Raw genomic sequence first — 27,416 nt, forward strand, 5'->3', positions numbered from 1 at the left:
ATTGGATTTAAGTGTCTTATATAAACAAACAAACAAACAAACAAACAAACAAACAAATAAATAAATAAATAAATAAATAAATAAATAAATAAATAAGATATAATAAGAAATAAGAGGGGGGCGATGATAACTTCCTCAATGGCTCAAGGGGGCGTTTCTTTCAAAAAGGTTAAGAACCACTGGCAGAAGAGCAGAAGTTCTTGTTGATGTGTTTGCACTCCATGCAAGAAAGAACCTAGATTTTTCCAGGATTCTTCCTTGTGTGGAATAGGAATCCTTCCATGTTAGACTCTACAATGACAGCATGAAGAAAGCGACAATGGAGGGTGGGGTTGACTTGGCATTCGCCGCTACGTATGTTCAAACCATAGAGTGTTAGTTTTTCCTGGTAAAACCACCTCAGACTCTTATGGCAGTTCTTCTGGGAGAAAACCCATTCCCTCACAGAGGTCCACTAAAGGGCCATATTTAGTAGAGTTACCCTTCTTCCCTTTTGAATGTGTTTTGCAGACTGACTGTTCAGTCTCTCTTCCTAGCAACAGATGCACTCAAACTGACAGGGAGCAGCAGTGATTAGCGGTTACCCGGCAACAGGCAGGAGAACAAATCTGCCTCTGACCCTCTGTGCTTGAGTTACGGCCAAAACCAGACCCAAATACTGTATATATATTTTCTATCATGGGAAGATATAGTAGTAGAGCATGAGCTTCAAATGCCGAGTGTCACATGTCCAACTTCCTTCCACTTTGAGTAGATCATACCAAGCTTAACCATATGTGGTGATCTGACTCTGTATAAGGTATTTTCCTATAGGTTGTGAAACAGGACTTGTATTCACCATATATTACCCTGTTTCCCCTAAAACAAGACCTAACCTGAAAATAAGCCCTAGTATGATTTTTCATAAGCCCTACCCCCAAAATAAGCCCCAATTAAGTTAAACCCTGCCCTCCACCATTGTGAAGCAACCAGAGGAAGATGACATGACAGTATTTGAATAAATGTAGATTGTTGTGCATGAAAAAATAAAACATCCCCTGAAAATAAGGCCTAATGTGTTTTTGGAGCTAAAATTAATATAAGACCCTGTCTTATTTTCGGAAAACAGAGTACAGTAAGTAGCTGAATAATCAATGCTTGGTTATTTTAAAAAGAGCATTGGTAGCTGCCAATGTTTTTATGGAAAAAATCATCATTTTATTACACAGTGTTAAAGCTTATAAAAAGCTGATGAAAACATAATTATTGCTAGCATCATTATAATTCATAGCCATTAGTGATTAACCCAAGACACAGGAGCTTATTCTCTTCCCCACCATCACTATGGAGAGAGCACATAGTCCTTACTGAATTTATATTTTCGCAGCATTTTCCCCATTTATCTCATGGCCTACCAAATGAAATTTCAGCAGTCTGTTGCTGAAGCTGAAAACTTTGAGTTGGTAACTAGAGTCAGAGCTGGGAGCCTGACAAGAGGTTCTACTCTGTTGACTATGTAAGATGGGCATACCTCTGAGAGTGCAAAAACAGCAGGGTTATTGACTCTTAACAGACCAAAAGACATGGGTCCTTTCCTATAAAAGTGCCTAACTGGCTGCTTAGAACACCAGACAGGGTGCAGTCTCTCTGTAAGGACAAAGGGAGAAGTTGAAAAGGTAGGGCAAGTCAGTATGCAAGGGAGAGTTCAAGGAAAAGACAGAATGGCTAGTCAGAGTTCATGCTAAGTCAAGCCATAAATCAAAGTCATGCCAAGCCATCAATCCAAATCAAGGGCAGCCAGCACCACAGTCCGTGTTACATCTGGGTTCAGTCATCAGAAAGTCAGTCAAACAGCAATCTAACAAGACAAGAGCACAAGCCATAACAGAAGTGTAGGTCATTGAAAGGCAAAAGCAGGTATGGTTTCATTAAGCAGGGCTGGATTGCTGGTGATATACTGTTCTCAAAGATGGTGTTCCCAGTAATGTTCTAGGTTAAGCAATACTTTTATTTGGATCACTAAAGTATTACAAATAAAATGAGTCCAGTTTTATACAAACATTTTTTCCTCTGGTAGCAGGATTTCTCCCAAGCAGTTCAACCGATAGTGTTTTCCAAGAGCAGATAAAAAATATATTGTTGTATATAAAATCTTTTGTGTCTGGGCATGAGTGCCACCAAATCCTAATTCAAAATATAGTCCATGTATAGCAGAATCTTGTTCGCTGTGTCTAAAATGGCAGTAACATCTTTTATTCCTTTTCCTGCAGGTTTCACTGGTTAGCTTGGTAGCCAATGCTTTGGGCTATTCTGAACTTGGTGCCATTAAATCTCTTCGAACACTGAGAGCTCTGAGGCCTTTAAGAGCCCTGTCACGATTTGAAGGCATGAGGGTGAGGCAGCAATGCATAAACCTGAAATAATATGTGCATGAAACAAGGGTATTCTGGAAAATGAGGAATTATAAATACATGCTGAAATATTACAATGTTTTCTACTGCATGCCATAAGAATCAGCATTTCTAAGATACAATCAATTTGACAGCCTTCCTAGATGGTTCCCTCTTAGTTATCCGTTTAAACCGTCTTTGTCTCTTGCATGTATATTGCTTTCAGTGATTTTAGGATTGCATTGATAATGTTGAAGAAGAATGGGACTTTTGAGGTTTTTCGGCCTCCCACTCCTGGAATTTGCCCCGAATCCCCCAGGCAGAATTTGGGGGATACAGCCCCCAAACAGGAGGCAACAGAGGAAATCTTCATGCCTTCATTGTTCCCACGTGCTTCTCCTTTGAAAAACAAGGGAAATGTCCTGGTCCTTCCTAGGAGTTGCAAGGCTATTTGGAAGTCATAAGTTCCTCGTTCATGTAATTTTCTTCCATAATTGATACCATTTTGCATAATTTGATCTTACTGTGTGAGTTGTGGGAGGGCCAAAGATACCCCATTGAAGCCTTATTGGAAGTCTTCTTAAGCCATCCTGTGTAGTTTATGAACTCTAGATGGGTTTCCAGGATAGGAGACCTTCGTAAGCAGAACAGCTAGAAATTGAGCACAAAACGCCACATTCTGTACTCACACAGAACTGCAACATATATACAGCCCGAACAATGCATGCTTTCTATATGGACATCACTTAAAAACAGTAGAGGATTACTTTCTTCTGTTACCTCAACAATGAACTAAAGGTGAGTGTATATGACAGTGATGCTCATAATGGACAAGTTCTAACAACAACATGATTCACTGATGTCTAGTTTTTATGAGCTTTGGTCAAGAATGTACAGTACTTTAAAATCAAACAGTTCCTTCAGCAATACAATATTCTGGTGTATAGAGCTTAGAATACAGGGCCTAAGGCTGAATGTAGAGGCTTAAAAATCACGAAAATAATACCATATGAGTTTAATTTTCAGGACCACTGAATTTTGGATTATTCACAGCAGGAATGAAATCTATCCAGTGAGAGTTGTCATGTGGATATCAGATATATGTACTGAATGTTGAGCTTCCACTTTGTGGATTCTGAAATTTCCCCAGTTTATCAATACAATTAGAACTCAGAAGGCTTTTAAGATCTAGATCCTTATTTTCCTTACAAAGACAAAATCTACAATGGAAGACTCAGTGGGTGTACTAAAGTAAGTTATCAAAAGAAAGATTGGGGTATGAAGTAGAAGGTTTGAAATAGGTTGTCATTACACTATATTAATAGACCATTCTTGTATTATTACGAAACACAGTAGCCAGAATCCTATTGATGTTTGCATAAAATTTGTGTAACTTGCAGCTAATGGCTGAGATGCTGAGGCATATCTCAGTTGCACAGTTGAGCACATGGTTGATACGAACCCTGGTATCCCATCAGTTAGTTGTGGCAAGTCTTGAATGCACAAATCTTGAATGAACAGAAATATTTTAGCTAGTATGGGATGCATGTGGACATAGACAGCTTGTGACCAGAATGGGAGGCATGCCCCACCCTGGAGCAGTGGGTTTATCCACCCATTCTGATCTCAAGCTGCCCCCAATAAAATTTAATAATAATATTAAATGTATTCATGAAAGCCTTCACAAATACATTTAATAATAATTTAAAAAAAAGAAATAGATCTCTTGAGCAATATCATCCACCTTGAAATGTTATGTTTAGGATGGCTGTGTGCGTGATTCCCTTGTTTTAGTCTACCAGCAGACCTGTCCTCTTTTATTGTCATCCTCAGTTTTCTCTTTCAGCAGGGTTTTATTTTGAGAGAAATAGGTTTCAAGAATATGGCAGTATATAGATGGTTTGTCACCTTGTAGCTGCCATGCTGCAGACTGAACAGTTTGTGTGCTCCAGACAGCAGCATATGAGGGAGTGTCCCGTTGGATGTCCAGCAGGTGGTGAGGCCTGGTTGCTTACAGCCATAAAGAAATTGTGGGTAGTATCCTGTTTGCAGTTGCAGAGTATTATGGCGCCCTGGTCATACCATGCTAGCAGAAATCTATTGCTTCTGCTGTGTGGCATCATGGGAAGGGTGGTCCTGCTGAGCTTCAGGCCACCCTTCCCACAGTGCTTTGGCCTAGAGGACCCTCAAAATCAGACAGTATAGAAATACCTGGTTGAGAAACAGTTGTGTTATGGAGACAGGCAGGCATTCTGAAAAAGAGACAGTTGCATACACAGAGGGGCAAAGAGGATTCTGGCCAGTGCATGTGCAGTGCAGTGAGGCTCACAGTGTGCCACTGGAATGCATATTGGGACACAGTCTAAATGTTACTGTCTGGAAAATCTCTCCTGGACTCTCAGAAATGAAACTGTGTACACATGCAATCTTGATTTGCCTTAGAGGTTGCATCTTCACCTTAGTGCAAAATCAAATCCCAGCAGGTAGCAATGATGATGTTTGGCTAGAAAGGAACTAAAGTATTTCATTCATTATTATTCTTTTATTATTATTCTTTCATTTATGTTAATTTCTGGAGATCTACCCCTGATGAAGCATGGGGTTTTGTTTTGTTTTTCTGTTTTGTTTACTAAGAAGCTACAGTTAATGTCCAGTGGATTGATTTCGCACATTTTGCGTATTCAGTGCTCTCATCTCAGCCATTTTTTAATTTGAAGACCTACTCTGATGCCTTGTTCTTTGATTTGTATGTTGGTATTAATTTTTTTTTCTCTTTCTTTTTCTCTAGTGTACACAAATTTTATGGTTCCATCTTACCACTACCAGGTTTTCTTTTCTTTTTGCACTTACTTGCTTTCCTTGTAGAGTTTAGTTTCTTCTTCTCATGTTGTTTATAATTCACCATTAACAATAGGATTTTCTGTTTAACGTGCATAAAGTTTTCACATGTTTGTCTATATGTACATATAAAATGACTTAAGTGCATATGTTATTCAGCTGTAAAAGGGAAATTGAGCTTTCTCTCTCTCTTCCTCCCATTTGCACACTAGGTGGTTGTTAATGCTCTCGTTGGAGCAATCCCTTCCATCATGAATGTGCTTCTAGTTTGTCTAATATTCTGGCTGATCTTCAGCATCATGGGTGTAAATCTGTTTGCTGGCAAGTTCTACCATTGTGTTAATACTACGACGGGTGAAATGTTTAATATCAGCGAGGTTGACAATAAAACCCAGTGTGATGAACTTACAAACAACAATCAGGCTGCCCGGTGGAAAAATGTGAAAGTAAACTTTGACAATGTTGGAGCTGGTTATCTCGCTTTGCTTCAAGTTGTAAGTAATTCTTCATCCTTGCACCTACATAAACAGAGTATGCAAAATGGTCAGCTTCCTTAGCTCCAGTCCAAAACTCCATGTGTTCCAGTGGCATTTGTACGGTATTAAAAGCAGAAGAGAACCTCTTGCTGGCTCTATAAGAGTGATAGTTTCCAACCTTGGGAAGCCCAGGTGTTCTTGGATTGCAACTCCCAGAACCCCTGGCCAGCATAGCTAGTGGTGGAGGCTTCTGGGAGCTACAGTCCAAGAACATCTGGGTTACCCAAGGTTGGGAATCATTGCACACAGAAGAAGCCGTACATGAGGCATATTTACTTCATTGGCCAGTGCCTTTCTCCAGATTCTGCATCTATCAGAGGTAAAGTTTAGTGCAGTAAGGGGACAAGTCCCCAGATACAACAGGGGACGACAGAGGACAAGATGGTTGGACAGTGTAACTCAGTGGTTCTTAACGTGGGCAATAATGCCCCCCAGGGGGCGATTTCATTTTTCAGGGGGGCGGTAGAACAAAAAGGGGTGGTGTGGGGGCGAAAGAACAGAAGGGGGCGGTAGGGGGACGCTGGCGTGAGCCAAACCTGTGAAGACGACTGCAACCACAGTGCTGGCAGTAGATCCGGTGCTGCTGCCGCCGCCAGATGATCCAGCTCTTTCTACCTGCCACGTCTCGCCTTTCTCCTTTAGGGGAGCACTGAGTGTGGATCGGGTGGAAGGAAAGGGTCTCTTGGGTCCTCATCCTCGCCCCGTGAAGCGCTGCCTCGCACCTGGGTGGGGGGGGAGACAAGGTAGGTAGGTAGGTTGGTGGTAGGTAGGTAAGATATCACCTCAGGGAGGGGGGCGATGATAACTTCCTCAATGGCTCAAGGGGGCGTTTCTTTCAAAAAGGTTAAGAACCACTGGTGTAACTGAAGCTACCAACATGAATTTGACCCAATTCTGGGAGGCAGTGGAAGACAGGAGGGCCTGGCGTGCTCTGCTCCATGGGGTCACGAAGAGTCAGACATGACTTAATGACTAAACATCAACAACCCCAGAGAGACACCAGTGCCTGTATAGCTGTCTTTAATGTACTAGGAAACTTTTATTTTTTTTCCTAAGCCTTTACCACATTTCATGATCTTCAGTTTTGTTATACTCTCTGACTTAATAAGTTTGTTTCTTCTGGATATTTTGTTTGCACTTACTGCTGGCTTTTAAAATATATATTTTGATGTGTATAAACCACCTGAGAAACAGGGATAAAAAAAGCAAGAGATAAAGGCTTAAATTACTATTATCTCAGAACCTTTCATATTGTTACATACATATTTTCATAATAAGAGAGCTAAAATAGGAGTTAAGGGGGAAAGCACTTGTAGATGCCATGCTTTTGCTAGCAATGTTGCCACTATGGTATTTATGACATTAGCAACATTATGAGCCGAATCAGAATTTTCTGAAATTAAATTATCTCTTGATTGGTTGTTGTGAGTTTTTCGGGCTCTTTGGCCGTGTTCTGAAGTTTGTTCTTCCTAACGTTTCGCCAGTCTCTGTGGCCGGCATCTTCAGAGGGCCCGAAAAACCCACAACAACCATTAGATCTCGGCCGTGAAAGCCTTCACGAATATATCTCTTGATTGACCATTCTACATCCATATTATAAAAATAAGACAGGTGCTCTATTAATAAAGAAACACAGGACTTACTTCTGCATTCTGTGTAGTTTCTGTAACTTAAACAGCCAGCTTGAAAGCCAGTACTGTCTAGGAAGGTCCTGTATTCAACAAAGGTCAATCATGCTCATTCAGATTCCATCCCTAAAGTTCTCATGTTCTTCATCGTAGTTGTCAGATACAGGTTGGACTAAATCCTTCTCTGACATGAGGACAGCTAAGCCAATGGGACTATGTAGCTTGCTCAAAGCTACCCAGGCTGGCTTTTTCCCAAGGAGGCATGGTGGGCAGTCAAACTCCTGACCCCCTGACTGCAGCCAGCCACTCCTTCTCATTGAGCTATCTAAGCAGATCCCCACTTATCCTTCTCACTTAGATGAAATTCCTCTAGTACTTTAGTAAGGTAGTGGGTCCATTCCCCTGACCCTTAAAATGCAACAAAAAGAGTCACTAATAACTTAGTTTCTGTGTCTGTCTGCCTGTCCTTCTTGTGTTGAAAAGAAGGGTGCTGTGCAGGAAGAATTAATACCCACACAGACCGCCCCCTGTGGCTGCTGCGGGGGAGCACAGCAACTTTATTATGTACCCGTCCACTAGCTCTAGGATCTTTCTGTCAGATTATATATGCCTCTGTAGTGTACCAAATACAGAATCATGCTGTAAAGTATTGCTACAACTCTGCAAAGTGTTGGCTTCAAAATTTCCTGTATAGCAGAAGTAGGCGGACTATATTTAATGTTCTGGTTGTTATCTAAACTCATTCACAGGGATCTGAGTTGTCTGTGGGATTTAAATTAGTCATGATTAATATCAGTGTCATTGCTGTCAGTGTTTCTACTCTGTGATTAAGTCTAGATCCAGCTCCCTGTAGCTTTACAGCTATTCTTAATCTTTGCATTTCACTTATAGGCTACATTTAAAGGGTGGATGGATATTATGTATGCAGCGGTTGATTCACGGGATGTAAGTATCCATATATATATTTAAACAATTTTAAAAATCATTTCTTCTTATATTTTTCATTCTGTAGCTAATGGGATTTCATTTAAAATAGTTTTATTTATTTATTAGATTTGTATCCCGCCCATCTAGACTACGTCTACTCTGGGTGGCTTACAGCAAAACCATTAAAAACAACATATAAACAATTAAAACAGCAATTTAAATAATATTAGTGGCTTTCAAGATGGAAAAACAAAATGGGAGTTAGGACAGAAAAGAAAATCAAGTAATGACTGGAGGGAAGGCCTGCCTAAAGAGCCAGGTCTTAAGTTGGCTCTTAAAAACAGTTAGCTTTTTTTAAAAAAAAATGTATGAATGAGCATGATTGAAGTCTGTGTAACTTAATGAACTAAAAAAAAAGTACTGCTCATGGCATGTATCCCAAATCTACCTCCTGGAGAGAGAAAAGCTCCTTCTATCTATGGAAGGATTTTGATCCAGTAGAATATTCCCATTGGTGGAAGAAGAGGGAAGGAGACAATCTTTTCCAGTTTCCTCCTCCACTTGTAATCCCTTATCCTCTCCACCCCTGAGAGTCTGATCCAGACCCTCTAGATCAGCTTTGGAGGTGGTGCCAAAAGTTAGAATTGTGTGAAAGACAAGCAAACACTGCACCTTCTATAGGCCAGACTCTTCCTACAAGTCACAGTCCTGAGTAGAATTGGTGGATCCAAGCTAAAGTTGACAGGACTATGTTTGCATCCATATTACATGTTTGTTTTCCCCCCCTTTCTCTTGGATTATTATGAAAGAAATTGATTGTTTTCTGTCTCTACTAAGATCCTATAATTTGTTTTAATGGCTTATAGGTAGAAGATCAGCCATACTATGAGGACAACTTGTACATGTATCTTTATTTTGTTATCTTCATTATCTTTGGGTCATTTTTTACCTTAAACCTTTTCATTGGTGTGATCATAGATAACTTCAATCAGCAAAAAAAGAAGATAAGTATTGAAAATGGTTTCTTTTTGCTTTGGACATAAAACTGTAAATGTGTTCTTTACCACACTTGAATCATGAGAAATGTAAACAAATTATTTAAAATGCTAGAATCTTAAGTACTTTTCATTTATTTCAAATACTTCACAAGTTGCTATCAACTGCTGTTTGAATACTATTTCCTCTGGTGACTCCAAGGTCATTTATTTATTTTTGTATTCTCTGCTTTGGGGTACTAAAAAGCTTCTAGAGCGATGGCATAACATTCAGGGTTTTTATTATCGTATGGGAAGGGAGACATATACAAAAAAACCAAGACACATTTCATGTAGAGTTCAAAACTACATACATTATTATTGTTATTATTGTTGTTATTATTATTGTTGTTATTAACAACTCCTTCATGAACAGAAGCCTTGTTGAGGGAGAGGGGCTTGCTTCAGTGAAGTGGGGAGCTATGCCGGCAGTAGTTTGCCACCTGAAGGGTCTCCCAGGTCACACAAGACTTCGCTGAAAAATCAGACTGTGCCTTCTAACCATCAATTATTATGAGAGAAAATAAACAGAAACCATACCAGATCGGTTGTTGCCTGGGTCATCAGATGGTATAGCCCCTGGACATCTGGTAACAAATGGGGTACAGGGCTCAGCAGACCCTGTTGAGGAATCAGGACAGGCTGTTGCAAAGCTATTGAAACAACCTAAATGCAAAACTTTGACTCCTGCCAAAAATAGAGAAATTATGAAATACTATTACAAGGCAAACCCAATAGCCTGTGGTTTTCAAAAAAGAATGATGGAAAAGGAAATACAGTGGTACCTTGCTTAACGATTGCCTTGTTAAACAATGAATACGCTTTACAATGAAGTTTTTGCGATCACTATTGCGATCGCAAAACAATGTTCCTATGGGGAAAATTCACTTAAGGATCGGTTCCCTGTTTCAGGAACTGATTTTTCGCTAGACGACGATTTTAAAACAGCTGATTGGCGGCTCTAAAAATGGCTGCCCGCTGTGTTTAGGATGGATTCCTCACTTTACAGGCACCGGGAAATGGCCGCCCTATGGAGGATCTTCACAAAACGAGCAGGTATTTCACCCATTGGAACGCATTGAACTGGTTTTCAATGCATTTCAATGGGTTTTTAAATTTTGCTTGATGACCATTTCGCTTAACAGCGATTTGAATGGAACGAATTATCATTGTCAAGCAAGGCACCACTGTACCAAATAGTGACACAACTGAATAATGATTAATGGACCAGAGAAGGTATATACAGTAAAGTGTTTTCAGAACTGGAATCGCATGAACTAGAAAAGGCAGCAAAAGAAAAAACACAACACAATGACTATAGTATGGAAGACAAATAGAGGGTAGAAGTAGATGCAATAGAGGAAGAAAATGTATCAATAGAGGAACAACTCATGGAACACCAATTATGATTGACAATATGTCAACCAATATGATTGACATCACTGATGGGAAAAAATAGTAACCAATATTAGGCAAAACACAGAAAGACAAAGACTCCCCATTTTGTGCCAATTACAAAGTAAACCAGTAAAAGATCTACTGACAGATGCACATGTTGTAATCAGAACAATCCCAACCAACACGCTAAAGGGAATAAACCAGATCATGTATAGCACAGCTACCGGAATAACCATGGAACTTGGCTACAAACTAAAAAACAAAACAAAACACCTGGCACTGCAAAATGGAAAATTCATCTGGGGAAAAAAATATGTGCAGACATTAGCAACTTAAAACATTTGAAAGATTCAGAATCTAAAAATGAGAAAAATAAAAGTCAGACTGTGCAAAATATATGACCTAGAAAGTAAATTGTTGAAACTATGAAAGAATTAAAATAATGGGTAACAGCCACAGCAAAGTAAAGATATGACAGATATGACAGTGGCTTGAAATCATATAGAGAAAACACACAGCTTCAAAATAACCAACAATTATTCTATAAATCACTAGGAGAAAATGAAGAGCAAAAGAAATTAGGCCCATGTAAAGATGATGCTCTAAAAATTTTTTTGGGGAGGGAATTGGGAAAGCCCAACCAGACATAACAGAAACAGCTCATGGATTAAAGACATTTGTAAAGAAACTCAAAGAAAACATACAGATGATACTGTAATACCAACTGAAATGATTTAGAGCCAAATAAAGGCTGTGAAAAATTGGAGTGCACCTGGTACAGATGAGCTGCACAGATTTTGGTTAAAGCATTTAACAAGTCTCCATTTATGTATAGCAGTCCAATTCAATCACTTCCTTCAAGATACTACAATTGAAGATTGGAGTACATCAGGCTGCACATTTATTATAATAAAAGATAATCAAAGGGGCAATGAACCCAGTAATTATAGACCAACAATGTTCAAGCTCCTCTCAGGAATACTTGCAAAATCAATATATAATTATTTAATTGAATACACCTTATATCCCACTGAACAAAAAGGGAACTAAAAAGTCAAGAGTAATGAAAGATCAACTGCTTATTGATGAAATGATACTAAAGAATGCAAAAAGATGAAAAACAAATCTTAAAATGGCCTGAATAGACTATGAAAAGGCATTTGACTCATTGCCACACAACTGGATTACACCTGCCTAACGTTTTTTTGGAATTAGTTAAAATATTCAGAAGTTTCTCAAGAAAAACATGGAAAAAATGGAAAACTGCCTTAATGGCCCATGGTGAAGACACTGGGAATGTTAGCCTCAAAAGAGGAATATTTCAAAGGTATTCTTTCTCGCTACTGCTGTTTAACTTCTGACTCATACCCATGTCAATCATTTTAAATAAAACTGGATTAAGCTACCATATTTCAGAGCAACCAGAAAAAATCAATCATCTGTTATACATGGATGGCCTAAAACCATATGCAAAAAAGGGCGATATTACAAAATCACTATCAAGTGATGGAAACTATAGATACCTTGGAATACTAGAAACAGATAATATCCTGCACGCAGAAGTTAAAGAACTGACAGAAAGGGAATATATCAAAAGATTTCAGAAAATCTTAAAATCAGAATTAAATGGTGGAAATACAAATACAGTTTATTGTCATGAGTGCAGCTGAAGACCTGAACCAGAAGGGTTAACTGAGGCTGAGGAGAATGCTGAGAAATCAGAAACACCTGAATTGCCTCCAAATTTTCCTTCCCCAGCAGACAAGTTTCGGGCCAGGCTTCGGGGAAGACTTATGGCAGAAAGGTCAGAGGATCGCTCAGAAGCTGTCCACAGAAACATCCGTTCAACTAGCCCTGAGTATTGACAGGATGGAAAGGTTTCCAGCAGCTCAAGGGGCTGTTTTACTATAAAAACAGCTCCTAGTCAGCTAGAATTTCGTGGAAGCAACAAGTCAAAACCTCTGACTTGCATCCACGCTCCTACAACCTTGAACTGTGTTTCCTGAACTCCTGACTCTGGACTCGGACTTTGGACTACGTTGTGTGTTTGACCTTGGACTCTGACCTTGGACTATGTTGTGTGTTTGACTCTGGACTCTGACCTTGGACTACGTTCTGTGAGTTGGTTTGGTAATTGGATATCAGCTTTGCATTCCTAGTATTCCTGACTTTGGACTGACTTATCCGACCTTGGCTGTTGTAACCCCTGGGAACGTGACATTTAGGCAGTTCCAGTATAATAGATTGGAGCCAAAATAAATTAGAAGAATTGGATCAAAAACATGGAAACTAATCAACAAGCATCACATACTACATTCAAAAAGTAATGTAGATAGATTATATTTACCAAAAAAATTGAAGGTTTGGATTATTGCAAATACAGCAGGTAGTAGCGGAGGAAAAGAGAAGACAAAATGATTATATTAGTAGAAGTAGAGAATAATTACAACACCAGAAAAATATTGATGGAGAGCATGATAATAATTTAACATGGGCATGGATAAAACTGGGAACTATTAAGAAAGAAACCAAAAGCTTGATTTTTGCTGCACAAGAACAAGCACTTCAAACCAATGTGAGGAAAGCTAAGATTCAAGAAATTAGTGCTAATGGTAAATGTCAACTCTGCCAAGAAAAACATGAAGCTGTGTCACACTTCATCTGTGAATGTTCAAAGATTGCACAGATTACAAAATTAAACATGATAGAATTGCAAAATTAGTGTACTGTGGTGCCTCAATTTACAAACTTAATCCATTTATTTATTTATTTATTTATTTATTTATTTTATTTCTATCCCGCCTATCTGGTCTTATTCGACCACTCCAGAAGATGGGTGTAAGTCGAAATGGTTGTAAGTCAAAGCAACATATCCCATTGAAATGCAATTGATCCATTCTGTCCGAAGGAAAAAAATCACCAAAAAATCACTGCAAGACCCATTGGAAACTCTAGGGGGATGGGGTAAAAAATTTAATTAAACAAACAAGCAAACAAACAAATAAATAATCCTTTCCAGCTGGGGGGGGAGAGAAAAGCAAGCACAGCATGCAAGACACATGGAAATGGGGGGAAAGCAATGCAAAAAGCAAGTGAAGCATGCAAGACAGATGGAAATGGCGGAAAGCAATGCAAAAAGCAAGCGAAGCATGCAAGACGGATCGGAAATGGGGAAAGAGCAATGGAAAAAGCAAGCAAAGCATGCAAGACAGATCGGAAATGGGGAAAGAGCAAAGCACAAACAAACCCCCAAGACCCATCAGCAATGGGGGGAAAAGCTCCAAAAAGCAACCAAACCCCCCAAGACCTATCAGAAATAGGGGGAACCAAAAAAACAAACAAAACCCCCAGGACCCATCACAGCACAGAAACAATCCCCCAACCCAAAACCACGCTGCAAAAACACCCAGAACAGTTTTTAAAAAGCAGAAAACAGTACTTTACCTTACCCAGGCAGCCTCCTCCAATCGCGCACTCTCTAACTGCTGGGACGAAAGAGCTACAAAGCAGCAGCCTCATCGCCACCTACAGTTAGCAATTTGAATTTCCCACTTTTTTCTCCTGCCTTTTTTTCTGTTCACAACTCGAAGCTCTGGTCGCAAGTAGAAGCAAAATTTTGCAGCCGGAGCTGGTCGTAACTTGAAATGGTCATAAGTAGGGACGTTCGTAAGTTGAGGCACCACTGTACTAGTCACAATGCAAAAAATATAACTTGCCAGCCTCCAGAAACCCATGGGAACATCAGGTAGTGACAGTGTCAAAAAATGACAAAATCAAGATCTTATGGGATTTCCAGATCCAAACCAACAGGCACCTTGAACGTAACACACCAGTCATAGTTGTAATAGAATAAAGAAATGTCTGTATCGTTGACATTGCAATTCCATAAGATGGCAGAGCTGAAGATAAAGAATTCAAAAAACTTTCAAAATGCAGAGATCTGACAATTGAAACACCTCGCTTATGGATGAAACACACTTTGTTAGCCGTTTAAAATCACAGCAGAAGATTTTCTCCTTATGAAGGTTTGGACCAGGAGCTCCAGCGTAGAAAGGCACACAGGAAGACACCATGAATAAGTACAGAGAATATTTACTTGCTGTACATATTTACATAGTGCTCACAGGAACATAAACATAGGCATTCAGCAGTCAAATGGACAGAAAATAAGCATGACAATCAAAATAGAACTGTAAAGGGCACATTAATCTTAATTTATACTACTTCCAACCAATCAAATTAGTGGTTCACCTCATGGTAGTTAATTCCACACAGCTGTGTCCTTCTTGTCACATAGGCAGTGACTAAATAACTCCACCTGCACTAACCCAATTGTTAATTACATTTCTTCTTCTTAAAGACCTAACACACTTCAGTGGTCCCCGTAGTCATTGGCGATTTGTGAACAATATCAAAAAATTTCACACAGTATTATAACCAGTTGCAGATCTTAGAAATAACACAGAGCTAAAAAAAAAAAAAACAAAAAAAAAACACAGCAATATTAGGAACAGCATACATACTGCACCAATATTTAACAGATACTTAGGTTTTTGGTTAAAATTTGTATGTTACAAATCAGTGTTTTTATAATCTTGATTGACTATGCCTGGTATTTTTGAATAATAAAATACCTAGCGATTCTAGCCCATCTGTGCCTTATTATCATTTGTATCACACTTTATTCATAGTATTCAGTACTGCTTTTCTGAAACTAACCAAGTCAGTTACAATTTTTTAAAAAAACCAAAATGATCAGGTAGGATACTGAAAGTAACATTAAAAATTGTACTGATTTCCTAAGAGAGGCACAAATAAGGAAACCACAGGAATTAATTGTCGTACATTTGTGTTAGATTATTTTCATGGGCTGCTTAACAGTCATCCCCCAAAGACATGGAAACATCTTAAGGCTGAACCTTAACATTATGGGGAATGTATGAAATGTAGAAACACAGGTAATGTTTCTACAAGTTTTCTCTGCTACCAGACCGCTAAATGTACCATGTAAGTGTCATATATTTACAGGCTAGCAGAAATGGGCCTTCATAGGCGTCTCTCAGATGAGCATTGCACAACACGGGTCCAACATCTGAGAAAGACGTGTCCGGTCTATCTTCTGGCATTACTCACATGGCAAGGGGAGAGAGTGACCATCCTCTGATATAGGAACATATACAGTATGTAGAGATCACCATTAAGATATCCTGGCCCCAGGATATTAAGACTTTCAAAATCAAGACCAACACCATGAAATTGTTCTGGAAACAGAAATGGTGTAATATCAGAATAATATGCTCCATGTTCATTGCTGATACCAAAATTTGCCCTGGAATGTATGGTACTATTAGCAGAGCATGCTAAGATGAAAATCTAGATGAATTTGTAACATGATTATAACTATTCCTTTTTTCTTTTCTTTACTTTGGAGGACAAGACATCTTTATGACAGAAGAACAGAAGAAATATTACAATGCAATGAAAAAATTAGGCTCTAAAAAGCCACAAAAACCTATACCTAGACCAGGGGTATGCATTTCTTTCGATTTTACATCTTCAGAGTGTGTTCACATTTTTTAAAAAATGTTATGAATCTGCTAACAAAGAGTTTCATTTATGTTTTTAATGTTTTTAACTTTCGTTTTTACAGAACAAATTCCAAGGCTTGGTCTTCGATTTTGTTACAAAGCAGGCCTTTGACATCAGCATCATGATTCTTATCTGCCTTAATATGGTCACCATGATGGTGGAAACAGATGACCAAAGTAAAGAAATGGAAACCATTTTGTCCAGGATTAACCTTGTCTTCATTGTCCTTTTTACCGGCGAATGTGTACTCAAGCTGATATCACTCCGTCATTATTATTTCACCATTGGCTGGAACATTTTTGATTTTGTAGTTGTCATTCTCTCTATTGTAGGTGAGAACCATTTGTTTCCAAGAATGAATGGGGATTACAGTGTGATTTTATAGATATTTATAATCTACCCTGTTTCTCTGAAAATAAGACCTAACCTGAAAATAAGCCCTAGTAGGATTTTTCAGGATGCTCGTAATATAAGCCCTACCCCAAAAATAAATCCCAGTTAAGTGAAACCCCATCCTCCACCCTTGTGCAGCAACCAGAAGAAGATGACAGGACTGTATTTGAATAAACGTAGATTATTGTACATGAAACAAAAAATAAACAAAAAATAAAACATCTCCTGAAAATAAGCCCTACTGCTTTTTTGGAGCGGAAATTAATATAAGACCCTGTTTTATTTTTGGGGAAACATGGTAGATCTGAGCAAATTTAAGGGCTGGATGTTTTCTTTTTTCTCTTCTTCCCATCACGCATTCCAGTCTTCTCACTTAACCTAGGGCGGACCATTCTTTGGTCTTTGATCAGCAAACTTCAGTTTGCACTTGTTCTCCAACCCACATTTGCAAATGAGTTTGATTGTAACAGCAAATCATGGTGTTAAACAGAGGGTGAGTGAATTAAGGAGCATGAGGGGAAGGTGGAGAGAGAGAGAATAGATGGCCTGGCATGGCATGTGAATTGGCTCATCTTCATGCCCAGTGGTTGGCAGTGCCTCTTCCCATCTGCATTGTGATGCAAGTGGCAATTTTTATCACAGGCTGTCCTGTCTTTTGCAAATTGGAATTCTGTTAAATATCTCATATCCAGAAGGGTATATGCAAGCATTTTCCTTATGGAAGCACACTTTTTTTTGGTTGATCTGGAACACTAGTTTTGATTGATTTAGCCTGATCCAGTCAGAAAAATTATCTCACCTATTTTTATAAGGTCATACAGGAATTCAAAGCTTCTCTGGTACCTGCAGTTTGAAGATACTAAGCTGTGGTTGTCTAATTGTCCGGCCTTACATTAAGATTTAGACCATCTGGACTTTGTAGCATGTATCATGTGACACAACATCTCTACTGACTCGTATAGAGGTATTGACATAATCTGTGTAAAATGTTATCTACAGCCATATAAAAAAGAAAGTACACCCTCTTTGAATGCTATGGTTTTATGTATCACAATAAAAATCATCTGGTCCTTAGGAGGCCTGAAAATTAGGTAAATATAACCTCAGATGAACATGACATATTACATGGTGTCATGATCTATTTTACAAAAATATAGCTAAAATGAAGATGCCATGTGTGGAAAAACTAAGTACACCCTTATTTGTTCCATATGAATTAAAAGACTAAATAGCAGCCAGGTGCTGCTAACCAAATGCCCAGGTAATTCATCATCAACAGATGTGACCACCTCTATAAAAACGGAAGTTTTAGCAGTTTACTGGTTGGAGCATTCAGGTGTGTGCTAACACAATGCCAAGGAAGAAACACATCAGCAATGATTATAGAGAAGCAATTGTTGCTGTCCATCAATCTGGAAGAGTTATAAGGCAATTTCCAAACCATTTAAAGTTCATCATTCTGCAGTGAGGGAGATTATTTGCAAGTGGAAAATATTCAAGACAGTTGCCAGTCTTCTCAGGAGTGGATGTCTAAGCAAATTCACCCCAAGGACAGACCGTGCAATGCTCAGAGAAATTGCAAAAAATGCAGGTTTTATATCTCAGACTCTATAGGCCTCAGTTAGCACATTAAATTGTGACGTTCATGACAGTATAATTAGAAAAAGACTGAACAAGTAGGGTTTGTTTGGAAGGGTTGCCAGGAGAAAGCCTCTTTTCTCTAAAAATAACATGACAGCATGGCTTAGGTTTCCAAAGGTGCATCTGGACAAATCACAAGACTTCCGGAACAGTGTCCTTTGGACAGACGAGACCAAAATGGAGCTGTTTGGCCATAATGCTCAGCACCAGTTTTGGCAAAAACCAAACACCGCATATCAGCACAAACACCTCATAACAACTGTCGAGTACAGTATTGGAGGGGTGATGATTTGGGATTGTTTTGCAGCCCCAGGATCTGGGCACCTTGCAGTCATTGAGTTGACCATGAACTCCTCTGTACACTGAAGTATCCTAGAGTCAAATGTGAGGCCATCTGTCCAACAGCTAAAACTTGCCAGAAATTGGGTCATGCAACAGGACAGTGATCCCAAGCATACCAGCAAATCTGCAACAGAACGGCTGAAAAAGGAAAGAATCAAGGTGTTGCAATGGCCCAGTCAAAGTCCAGACCTCAACCCAATGTACATAAAGAAATGCCTTCTCAATGAAAAGAAGCAACGTTGTAAAGAAGAGTGGGCCAAAATTCCTCCACAGCACTGTGAGAGACTGATAAAGTCATACAGAAAATGATTACTTAGTTACAGTTACTTATTGTTACAGTAACAATAAGTTACAGTTACTGCTGCTGAAGGTGATTCTACAAGCTGTTGAATCATACGGTGTATGTACTTAGTTTTTCACACGTGGCTTCTCCATTTTGGCTTTATTTCTGTAAAATAAATCATAACACAGTATGTCATGTGTTGTTGTTCATCTGAGGTTGTATTTACCTAATTCTCAGACTTGCTAAGGACGGGATGATTTTTATATGTCCTGATGACATAAAACCATATACAGTGGTGTCCCGCATAGCAACGTTAATCCGTTCCGGATTAATCGTCGCTATGCAGAAACATCACTAAATGGAATGGAAAAAGCCATAGGAACGCATTAAACTTGGTTTAATGCGTTCCTGTGGCTCCCAAACTCACCATTCAGCGATGTTCCTCCATAGTGCCGCCATTTTCGCACCCTCGGTAAGCGAGGGCAGGGTGCGAAAACACTTGCGGCGGCCATTTCGGGCACCCGGCAGCCATTTTGGAACCGCCGATCGGCTGTTTAAAAAACATCACAATGTGAAGATCAGTAAACGAAACGTTTACCGATCATCGCAATGCGATGTTTTGCCTATTCAGAACATCGCAATGCGATCGCATTATGCAAATTCGTCGTTAAACGGTGCGCTCATTAAGCAAGGCACCACTGTAATTCAATGACGGTGTACTTTCTTTTTCACATGCCTGTAATATTAAAAGATGATTTCACACAGAATCTTTATCAAAACAAAATACGCCCTTTGAAACAGTGCTTCTGTTCAAGAGCTTCCCCTGCTACAGGCTTTGTGCTAATGCAGAGGCAAACCGGCGCTATGCGTGGAATCCTTTAAAAATAGCTCTAGTACAGTGGTGCCTCGCATTACGTTAATTTGTTAATTCGAAATCGCTGTAGCACGAAAATGTAATGCAAAAATAAAAAGCCCATTGAAACCCCTTCAATGCATTCCAATGGACAGGAAATTCACTGTCCAGCAAAGATCCTCCATAGGGCATCCATGTTCGCTGGCTGTCTTGCGAAGAATCCATCCAAAAACACAGCGGGGAGCCATTTTATTTACCCGGTGGCCATTTTGAAACCGCCGATCAGCTGGAGGAAAATCGTCGTTTTGCGAAGAATCAGTTCCCGAAGCAGGGAACTAATCATCGCAAAGAGAAAAAAACCCATTCAGACCATTGTTTGCGATCGCAAAAAGATCATCATAATGCGGTTTTGTTGTAATGCAGAGCAATCGTAAAGCGAGGCACCACTGTATACTAAAATGGACCAACTTCAGTATTATTCATGGAAGCATGTTTGAGGTGTTCCTGTAGTATTTTACTTCAGCAGCAAAGACAGCTTGGAGGAAAAATAGGTCTACATACATCACTCAACCACAGTCATATCTGGCCCCTGTCAAACCATGTTGGAAGCAGGATTTTCATAGAGAGATGTTCTGTTCCAATGCGGAAGGAATTTACACCATACATAATACCTGTGTGATTAATGCACTTCTGTACACCTTACAGTGTAAACACAATGGGAAGTTATGATGGGTAGTGATACCTTGTGCTAACAAGTTACAAAATGTACATATATCTGTTAAGTACTCATGATAATATGAAGCTTTTTTTGGTACCTACCCATTAGTAATCTCAGTGGAAGAAATCTGTCATGAATCCCTAAGGAAAGAAGTGCTAGAAAGAACACAAATGTGCATTCTCATATATCTTATTAACAATCTGATTTACAGTCATACAGTCATGGCCAAAAGTACTGGCACCCTTGCAATTCTGTCAGAAAATGCAACCCTTCACCCCAAAAATTGTTGCACTTGCAAATGTTTTGGTACTCACATGTTCATTTTTTGTGTGTGTTGGAACAACACACAAAAAAAAAAAACAGAAGAAAAGTCAAATCTGATACAATCCCACACTGAAACCCAAAAATGCACTGGCCAAAATTATTGGCACCCATAACTTAATATTTGGTAGCACCCCCTTTGGAAAAAATAACTGAAATCAATAGCTACCTGTAACCTTGAATGAGGTTTTAATCCTCTCTACTGGAATTTGGGACCATTCTTTGCACACTGCTCCAGGGCCTTCAGATTCGAAGGATGCCTTCTCCCAACAGCTGTTTTGAGATCTCTCCACAGGTGTTCTATGGGATTCAGATCTGGACTCATTGCTGGCCATTCCAGCACTTTGCTTATAACCATTTCTGAATGCTTTTTGAGGTGTGTTTCGGGTCATTGTCCTGCTGGAAGACCCATGACTTCTGGTGGAGATGCAGCTTTCTGACACTGGCCACTACGTTGTGCCACAAAATTATTTGGTAATCATCAGATTTTATGATACCATTCACACAATCAAGACACCCAGTGCCAGAAGCAGCAAAGCAACTCCAGAACATGTTTGAACCTCCGCCATGTTTGACTGTAGGGACTGTGTTCTTTGAATGTCTCATTTCTTTTTCTTTAAACATTGTCATGATGTCCTTTAGCAAAAAGCTCTCATTTGTCCTCAGTATGTTCTCCCAGAAGGATTGTGGTTTTGTCACATACGTTTCGGCGTACTCCAGTCTTGCTTTTTTATGCCTTTGTGTCAGCAATGGTGTCCTCCTGGGTCTCCTACCATAGTGTCCCTTTTCATTCAGATGGCGACGGATAGTGCGAGCTGACACTGTTGTACCCTGTGTCTGCAGATCAGCTTGAATTTGTTTGGAAGTTAATCTGGGTTCTGTATCCACCATTCAAACAATAATTTGTTGTAATTTTTCAATGATTTGCTCTTCTGACCATGTCGAGGGAAGTTAGATAGAGTACCATAGGCTGTAAACCTTTTGATGATATTGTGCACAGTGGACACAGGAACATTAAGCTCTCTGGAGATGGACTTGTAGCCTTGAGATTGACGATGTTTTCCCCATTTTTTCCTCTCAAATCCACAGACAACTCTTTAGGTTGAGTCAACTTTTCTCCACCTTAAGTGGTTGCAAGTGTGATTACTATATTGCCCACACCTCTTAGTTGCGACAGGTGCATCTAAATTAAAGGATAATCACTTGCTTGAAGAGCAATTATTTCTTACAATTTAGACAGGGTGCCAGTAATTTTGGGAAGAGCATTTTTGGGTTTCTGTGTAGGATTGTATCAGATCTGACTTTTCCTCTCTGGTGTGTATGTGTGTGTGTGTGTGTGTGTGTGTGTGTGTGTGTGTGTGTGTGTTGTTCTAATGCAAACCAAAGAAATGAACATGTGAGTACGAAAACATTTGCAACTGCAACAATTTTCAGAGAGAAGGGTTGCATTTTTTGACAGAACTGCAAGGGTGCCAATATTTTTGGCCATGACTGTACGAATCAATTTGCTGGCTGGGTGACTCCGTGGTTTAGGTATCTAGCTATAGAGCCAAAGGTTCAAAATTCAGTTCCCCACTGTGCCTTCTGAAAAAGCCAGCCTGGGCACCCCCAGAAGAAGGGAATGGTAAACCACTTCTTAATACTGTCTACCTGGGAAACCCTGGAAAGAGTTGCCATAGGTCAGAATTGACTTAATGGCGCACAATTACTATGATTATTAAATGAATTTGCTTGAGCATTTTATTAAACATTATAATTCAGAGAGTGATAAGGTTTTACTGTATCTAAATCTGTTGCTTTAAAATTTCTTAACATAATTGCAGATTAACCAAAAATGTGTTTTTCTTTCTCAAGTTTCCTGCTTGTGAAATCACATCTACAGACTGTTCTTGCAATGGCTTTTGTCCCCTGACTAATATCAGAATGTGCAAGAAAACTTAGAAAAGAAACCATTTTACTTTATATTTCTTGCAGTTATTGCTTGCATCTTGGGTTTAATGTTCAAATCATAATTCACAAAAAGAGAATCTACAGTATAAAACTAGTGTTGCCTTTACATATTTCTTTCTTTCTTTCTTTCTTTCTTTCTTTCTTTCTTTCTTTCTTTCTTTCTTTCTTTCTTTCTTTCTTTCTGCAGGCATGTTCCTGGCAGAGATCATTGAGAAATACTTTGTGTCACCCACCTTGTTCCGAGTGATCCGCCTTGCCAGGATAGGCCGGATCCTGCGTCTGATCAAGGGTGCTAAAGGGATCCGCACCCTGCTTTTTGCCTTGATGATGTCCCTTCCTGCCTTGTTCAACATTGGGCTCCTCCTTTTCCTGGTCATGTTCATCTACGCTATCTTTGGAATGTCCAATTTTGCCTACGTGAAGAGAGAAGTTGGGATAGATGACATGTTCAACTTTGAAACTTTTGGCAACAGCATGCTCTGCCTCTTTCAAATCACCACCTCCGCAGGCTGGGATGGCTTGCTCGCCCCCATTCTCAACAGTGGACCCCCAGACTGCGACCCTGAGATAGACCACCCGGGGAGCTCGGTCAAGGGAGACTGCGGCAACCCTTCCGTTGGGATCTTCTTCTTTGTCAGCTACATCATCATTTCTTTCTTAGTCGTAGTAAATATGTATATTGCTGTTATTCTGGAGAACTTCAGTGTTGCTACAGAAGAAAGCGCGGAACCTTTGAGTGAGGATGACTTTGAGATGTTCTATGAGGTCTGGGAAAAATTTGACCCAGATGCATCCCAGTTCATAGAATATAGTAAACTCTCTGATTTTGCTGCTTCCCTGGATCCTCCCCTTCTGATTCCAAAACCAAACCATGTTCAGCTTATTGCAATGGATCTGCCCATGGTAAGCGGGGACAGAATTCACTGCCTTGACATCTTGTTTGCCTTTACAAAGCGCGTTTTGGGAGATAGCGAAGAAATGGATTTACTCAGAGTTCAAATGGAGGATCGTTTCATGGCAGCCAATCCGTCAAAGGTCTCCTACGAGCCCATTACCACTACGCTGAAACGAAAGCAGGAGGAGGTGTCTGCTACTATCATCCAGCGGGCATTCAGGCGTTACCTCTTGAAACAAAAAGTTAAAAAAGTGACCTCTCTGTATAATAAAGACAAATGCAAAGACGGTGATGCCTTGCCCATCAAAGATGTTATTACGGATAAGTTTAATGGGAACTCCACTCCAGAGAAGACAGATGAGAGCTCCTCCACCACTTCCCCGCCCTCCTATGATAGTGTTACAAAGCCAGACAAAGAAAAATATGAAAAGGGTAAAACAAACAGAGACTACAAAGGTAAAGATAACAGGGTGAATAAAAAGTGAAACAGACTGTTGGGTTTATTTTCTGTGTGCAAAATCTGTTTACAGCCTTTGAAAGGGGTGTATTTGTCAGCAAGACTCCGACGGGAGATTCATGCCAAACTGTCCGTTTTTACTTTATAAATATATTACAGGTTATATATATAAATCTCTCTAAAGGTCAGTGCCTATAAGAAGACAGTGACCCCTTGTCACCTGACTGTAAAACCTACCGTTCTCATTACAGCTGACGATGTGAAAGAGAGAGATGACGTGGCTGCTTAGAGTAAGGTGCGCAACACTCTAACCTGTGTGTTTAGTATATCGCAAGACACTTAGTTCAGTAAGTGTTTTCACTGTGTGTATTTCAGCTGCCACATTTGCCATATTTATATATACACACACACACGCACACACACAGTGTAGGTGAATTTATCATTTTTTAAAAACTCGCAGGGTATTATTATATGTGACTATTTTTGTAAACGGGTTTTCTGTTGTGGTGGGAGGGAAGGGTTAGGGTGACCAGGACCAACTGTTCTCCTCTCTGATTCTATAACCTACGGACAGAGATGCAATTTGCATGAAGGCATGCTGCACTTCTAGGTCATGCATGGAACCAATGTGACATCATCTGGCAGAGTTTTTCACCACTTCCCGATTTCAGGTTGGCCCTATGTTGTTGTTTCTAAGCAAGCCTATGCCTTCTATTGGCCAGGGGCAGATCCTCTTGTGCCTACAATTTATTTTAAGAAACCCCCAAAGCATTATTTTTTTATGCCGATCACTAAATCCAAACATAGACACAAATACGCGCACGCGCACACAAGCACACATACACACACAGTCTTAGTCCAAGAGATATGTCTAAATCCTTTAACTAAGGTAGGACTGTCTTTGCACTGAACCATCACGTGTAACAGGTTAACTCCCAGTAGCAGAGCATCACAATTACAGCATGCCATCTAGGAGTGAAGAGGAGCACACAAAGTGTCCCATGCCAGAGGTGCCTGTTGATTCAAGACATTGGTCAAATGGTTGAGGGAGAAGGAAAAAAAGGACGTAATTTAAATATGCCCAAACAAAGAGAAAAAGGGAAAATGGGCAAAAAGGTAGAGTCTTCAAAGTATAGTATTACTTCGTCTTAATGTACTGCATAGTTATCTGCTTTCAGTACAGTTCATGCCTATGTTCTAAAAAACAAGCAAGCAAGCAAACCCCCATTGTTCTGTTGTGTGATGTAAATACTCATTTTACATAGTTGTACATATTTGATCATACAAAGAAACGGTCTGGCCACGGTGTGTTTCTGCAGATCTGTGCCATGCAGGCCTTGCTTGCAAGTTCTCAAGAGATGATACCTTGTATTCTGTACCATTAGAAGTAATTTGGAAGGTGCTGGTACATGTGAATATTGCCTTTGCTACTATTGTATCTTGCTCCTTCCACTAACCAGATTTATTTTCTATAGGAAGTGGTGAAGTGAGTTCATATGGCCTCATTTCTTCATATCACTGAGCAATTGGTTGCAGAGGTCAGCCTTTTGAGGTTTCAAATGGTTACTATATGGTGGAGACTATATGGGATGGGGATCATAGGGCCCTCCGGGGTTGTTGGACTTCAACATCCATCAGCCATAGCCAGCCTGGCCAGTCAGTGATGAAGGATGATGGAAGCTGCAATCCAAAATCCTGTGAAGAGCTGTACTCTCTCCATACCTGGTTTGAACAAAGACTGCGTTGGGAATATTGCAACCTCTTTAACCTGTTGACAATGCGGTTAGCATCCCTATAAATAATGTAAAAAAGAAAAGGCAACATCTATGTACATAAAACTATGTTCAGATTCATGTAACTTTCTTTTCCACAGTCACTTTGTTTACTTTACATTCACTATATCTTTCAACTGAGACCTCCACAATACAAAAGAAATAATAATAAAAAAGACATGAAGAAGCTTTTTGTTGATTGGTTTAATAACTCATTCCACATAGTCATTTTGATGTTTAAAAAAAGAGATCCAAGTATATAAAAGCTCAGGTGCATTCATTGTTGCCACTTCTGGGGCTTCTTGGCATCCCCTCCCCCAGTGAGAGGCTCCCAAAACCTCCAAAGATTGGGGTCATCGAGAGGCTCCAACCAAATGTGAAAAACTGGAACATTACTTTGCAGATGTGTTTGGACTCATAGGATTCTGGTGTCAGTTGATTGTGTGCTTCAAAATAATAAACAGAGCAGTCAGAGGTCTAAGAAGCTGGGCTCGGAAGGGACATGCCTCTCTGGTACAGCCCATATTTTGCCTGCCAAAAGTCCTGAGACTGCTACAAAATGCTCCCAATAGAAGACCCGTGCGGGGGCTTCCGTCAGAAGTTCTCTTTTAATGCTCTGTTCTCTACTTTGAGTCCCTTCACTTGGAGAAAGGTAGCATAACAATGCAAAAAATAAATTATGAAAAAGCCATGCTAGATAGACCAGTGATTAGATTCAACAGCTGGAAGTCCTATCATAATTGAAGTTTACAGTTTACCAGTATATTTACAATGGGTGCGCTTCAGCAGCAAATTGCCCCAAATCAGTGAAGCCATGTCCTGCTGTGTGCTGGGTCACATGATTTGGTGCGCAACAGCAAATGCCTATGCTGACCTTTGAATTTAGGGCAGGGAGTCAGCTTCACTCCCACAGTCTTTGAAATAGTCTATTACTGGGAGGAGTGAAGCCCTGCCTCCTCTCCCAGATCTAGGAACCCTGACAGGTGGGCCAGGCGCTGGTTGCCACAACAAGGGTCTCGGACGCATGCTGTCAGTTGCCCCTGGAGGCAGGGGGCAAAAGCTCCTTACTCCACCACCCCTCCGTAGTTCCTGCTGGCAGCCTGTAGGTGCGGTATTCCTCCCAAGGAGCACAGCTGAACTCTATATGGGCCTGGCTGGTCTCTCCCATGTTGCAGGGCATAGAGCAGAGAGGAGCAGGAGGCTGACCTTCTGGAGACCATTAGGCTGACCATGGGGTTTCTCCAATGTGGCCACCCTGCTCTTGCTGCTTCTTTTGCTGGCAGCGGGCTTTACGCTGGTTCTTGAGCCCTCTGTGCCTCTCAGTCCTTGGCCTGGTGGCACGAGCAACACAACCCAGGAACCCGTCTCGGGATCACAGCTGCGAACCGTCTCTCGTCCAGCTGTTGACTGACCTTCCTGGCAGCAGCAGCTCCTCCTGGGCCTCACATGCCTCCAAGTCCATGGTGTCCACT

At 40.1% G+C, this 27,416-nt stretch overlaps 1 protein-coding gene across 1 annotated transcript in view; it reads left to right on the forward strand.

Moving 5' to 3' along the window:
- LOC110076881 (sodium channel protein type 2 subunit alpha) overlaps positions 1 to 26,131 on the forward strand; it is a 119,885-nt gene extending 93,754 nt beyond the window's left edge. The window contains 7 exon segments of the mRNA XM_078394671.1: positions 2,250 to 2,372; positions 5,420 to 5,701; positions 8,263 to 8,316; positions 9,165 to 9,302; positions 16,155 to 16,259; positions 16,381 to 16,651; positions 23,008 to 26,131. Of these exon segments, the coding sequence (XP_078250797.1) occupies positions 2,250 to 2,372; positions 5,420 to 5,701; positions 8,263 to 8,316; positions 9,165 to 9,302; positions 16,155 to 16,259; positions 16,381 to 16,651; positions 23,008 to 24,200 (2,166 nt within the window). The 3' untranslated portion in view covers positions 24,201 to 26,131.
- The last annotated feature ends 1,285 nt before the right edge of the window (positions 26,132 to 27,416 follow it).

Source organism: Pogona vitticeps, chromosome 1, assembly GCF_051106095.1.
Source record: "Pogona vitticeps strain Pit_001003342236 chromosome 1, PviZW2.1, whole genome shotgun sequence".
NCBI lineage: Eukaryota > Metazoa > Chordata > Lepidosauria > Squamata > Agamidae > Pogona > Pogona vitticeps.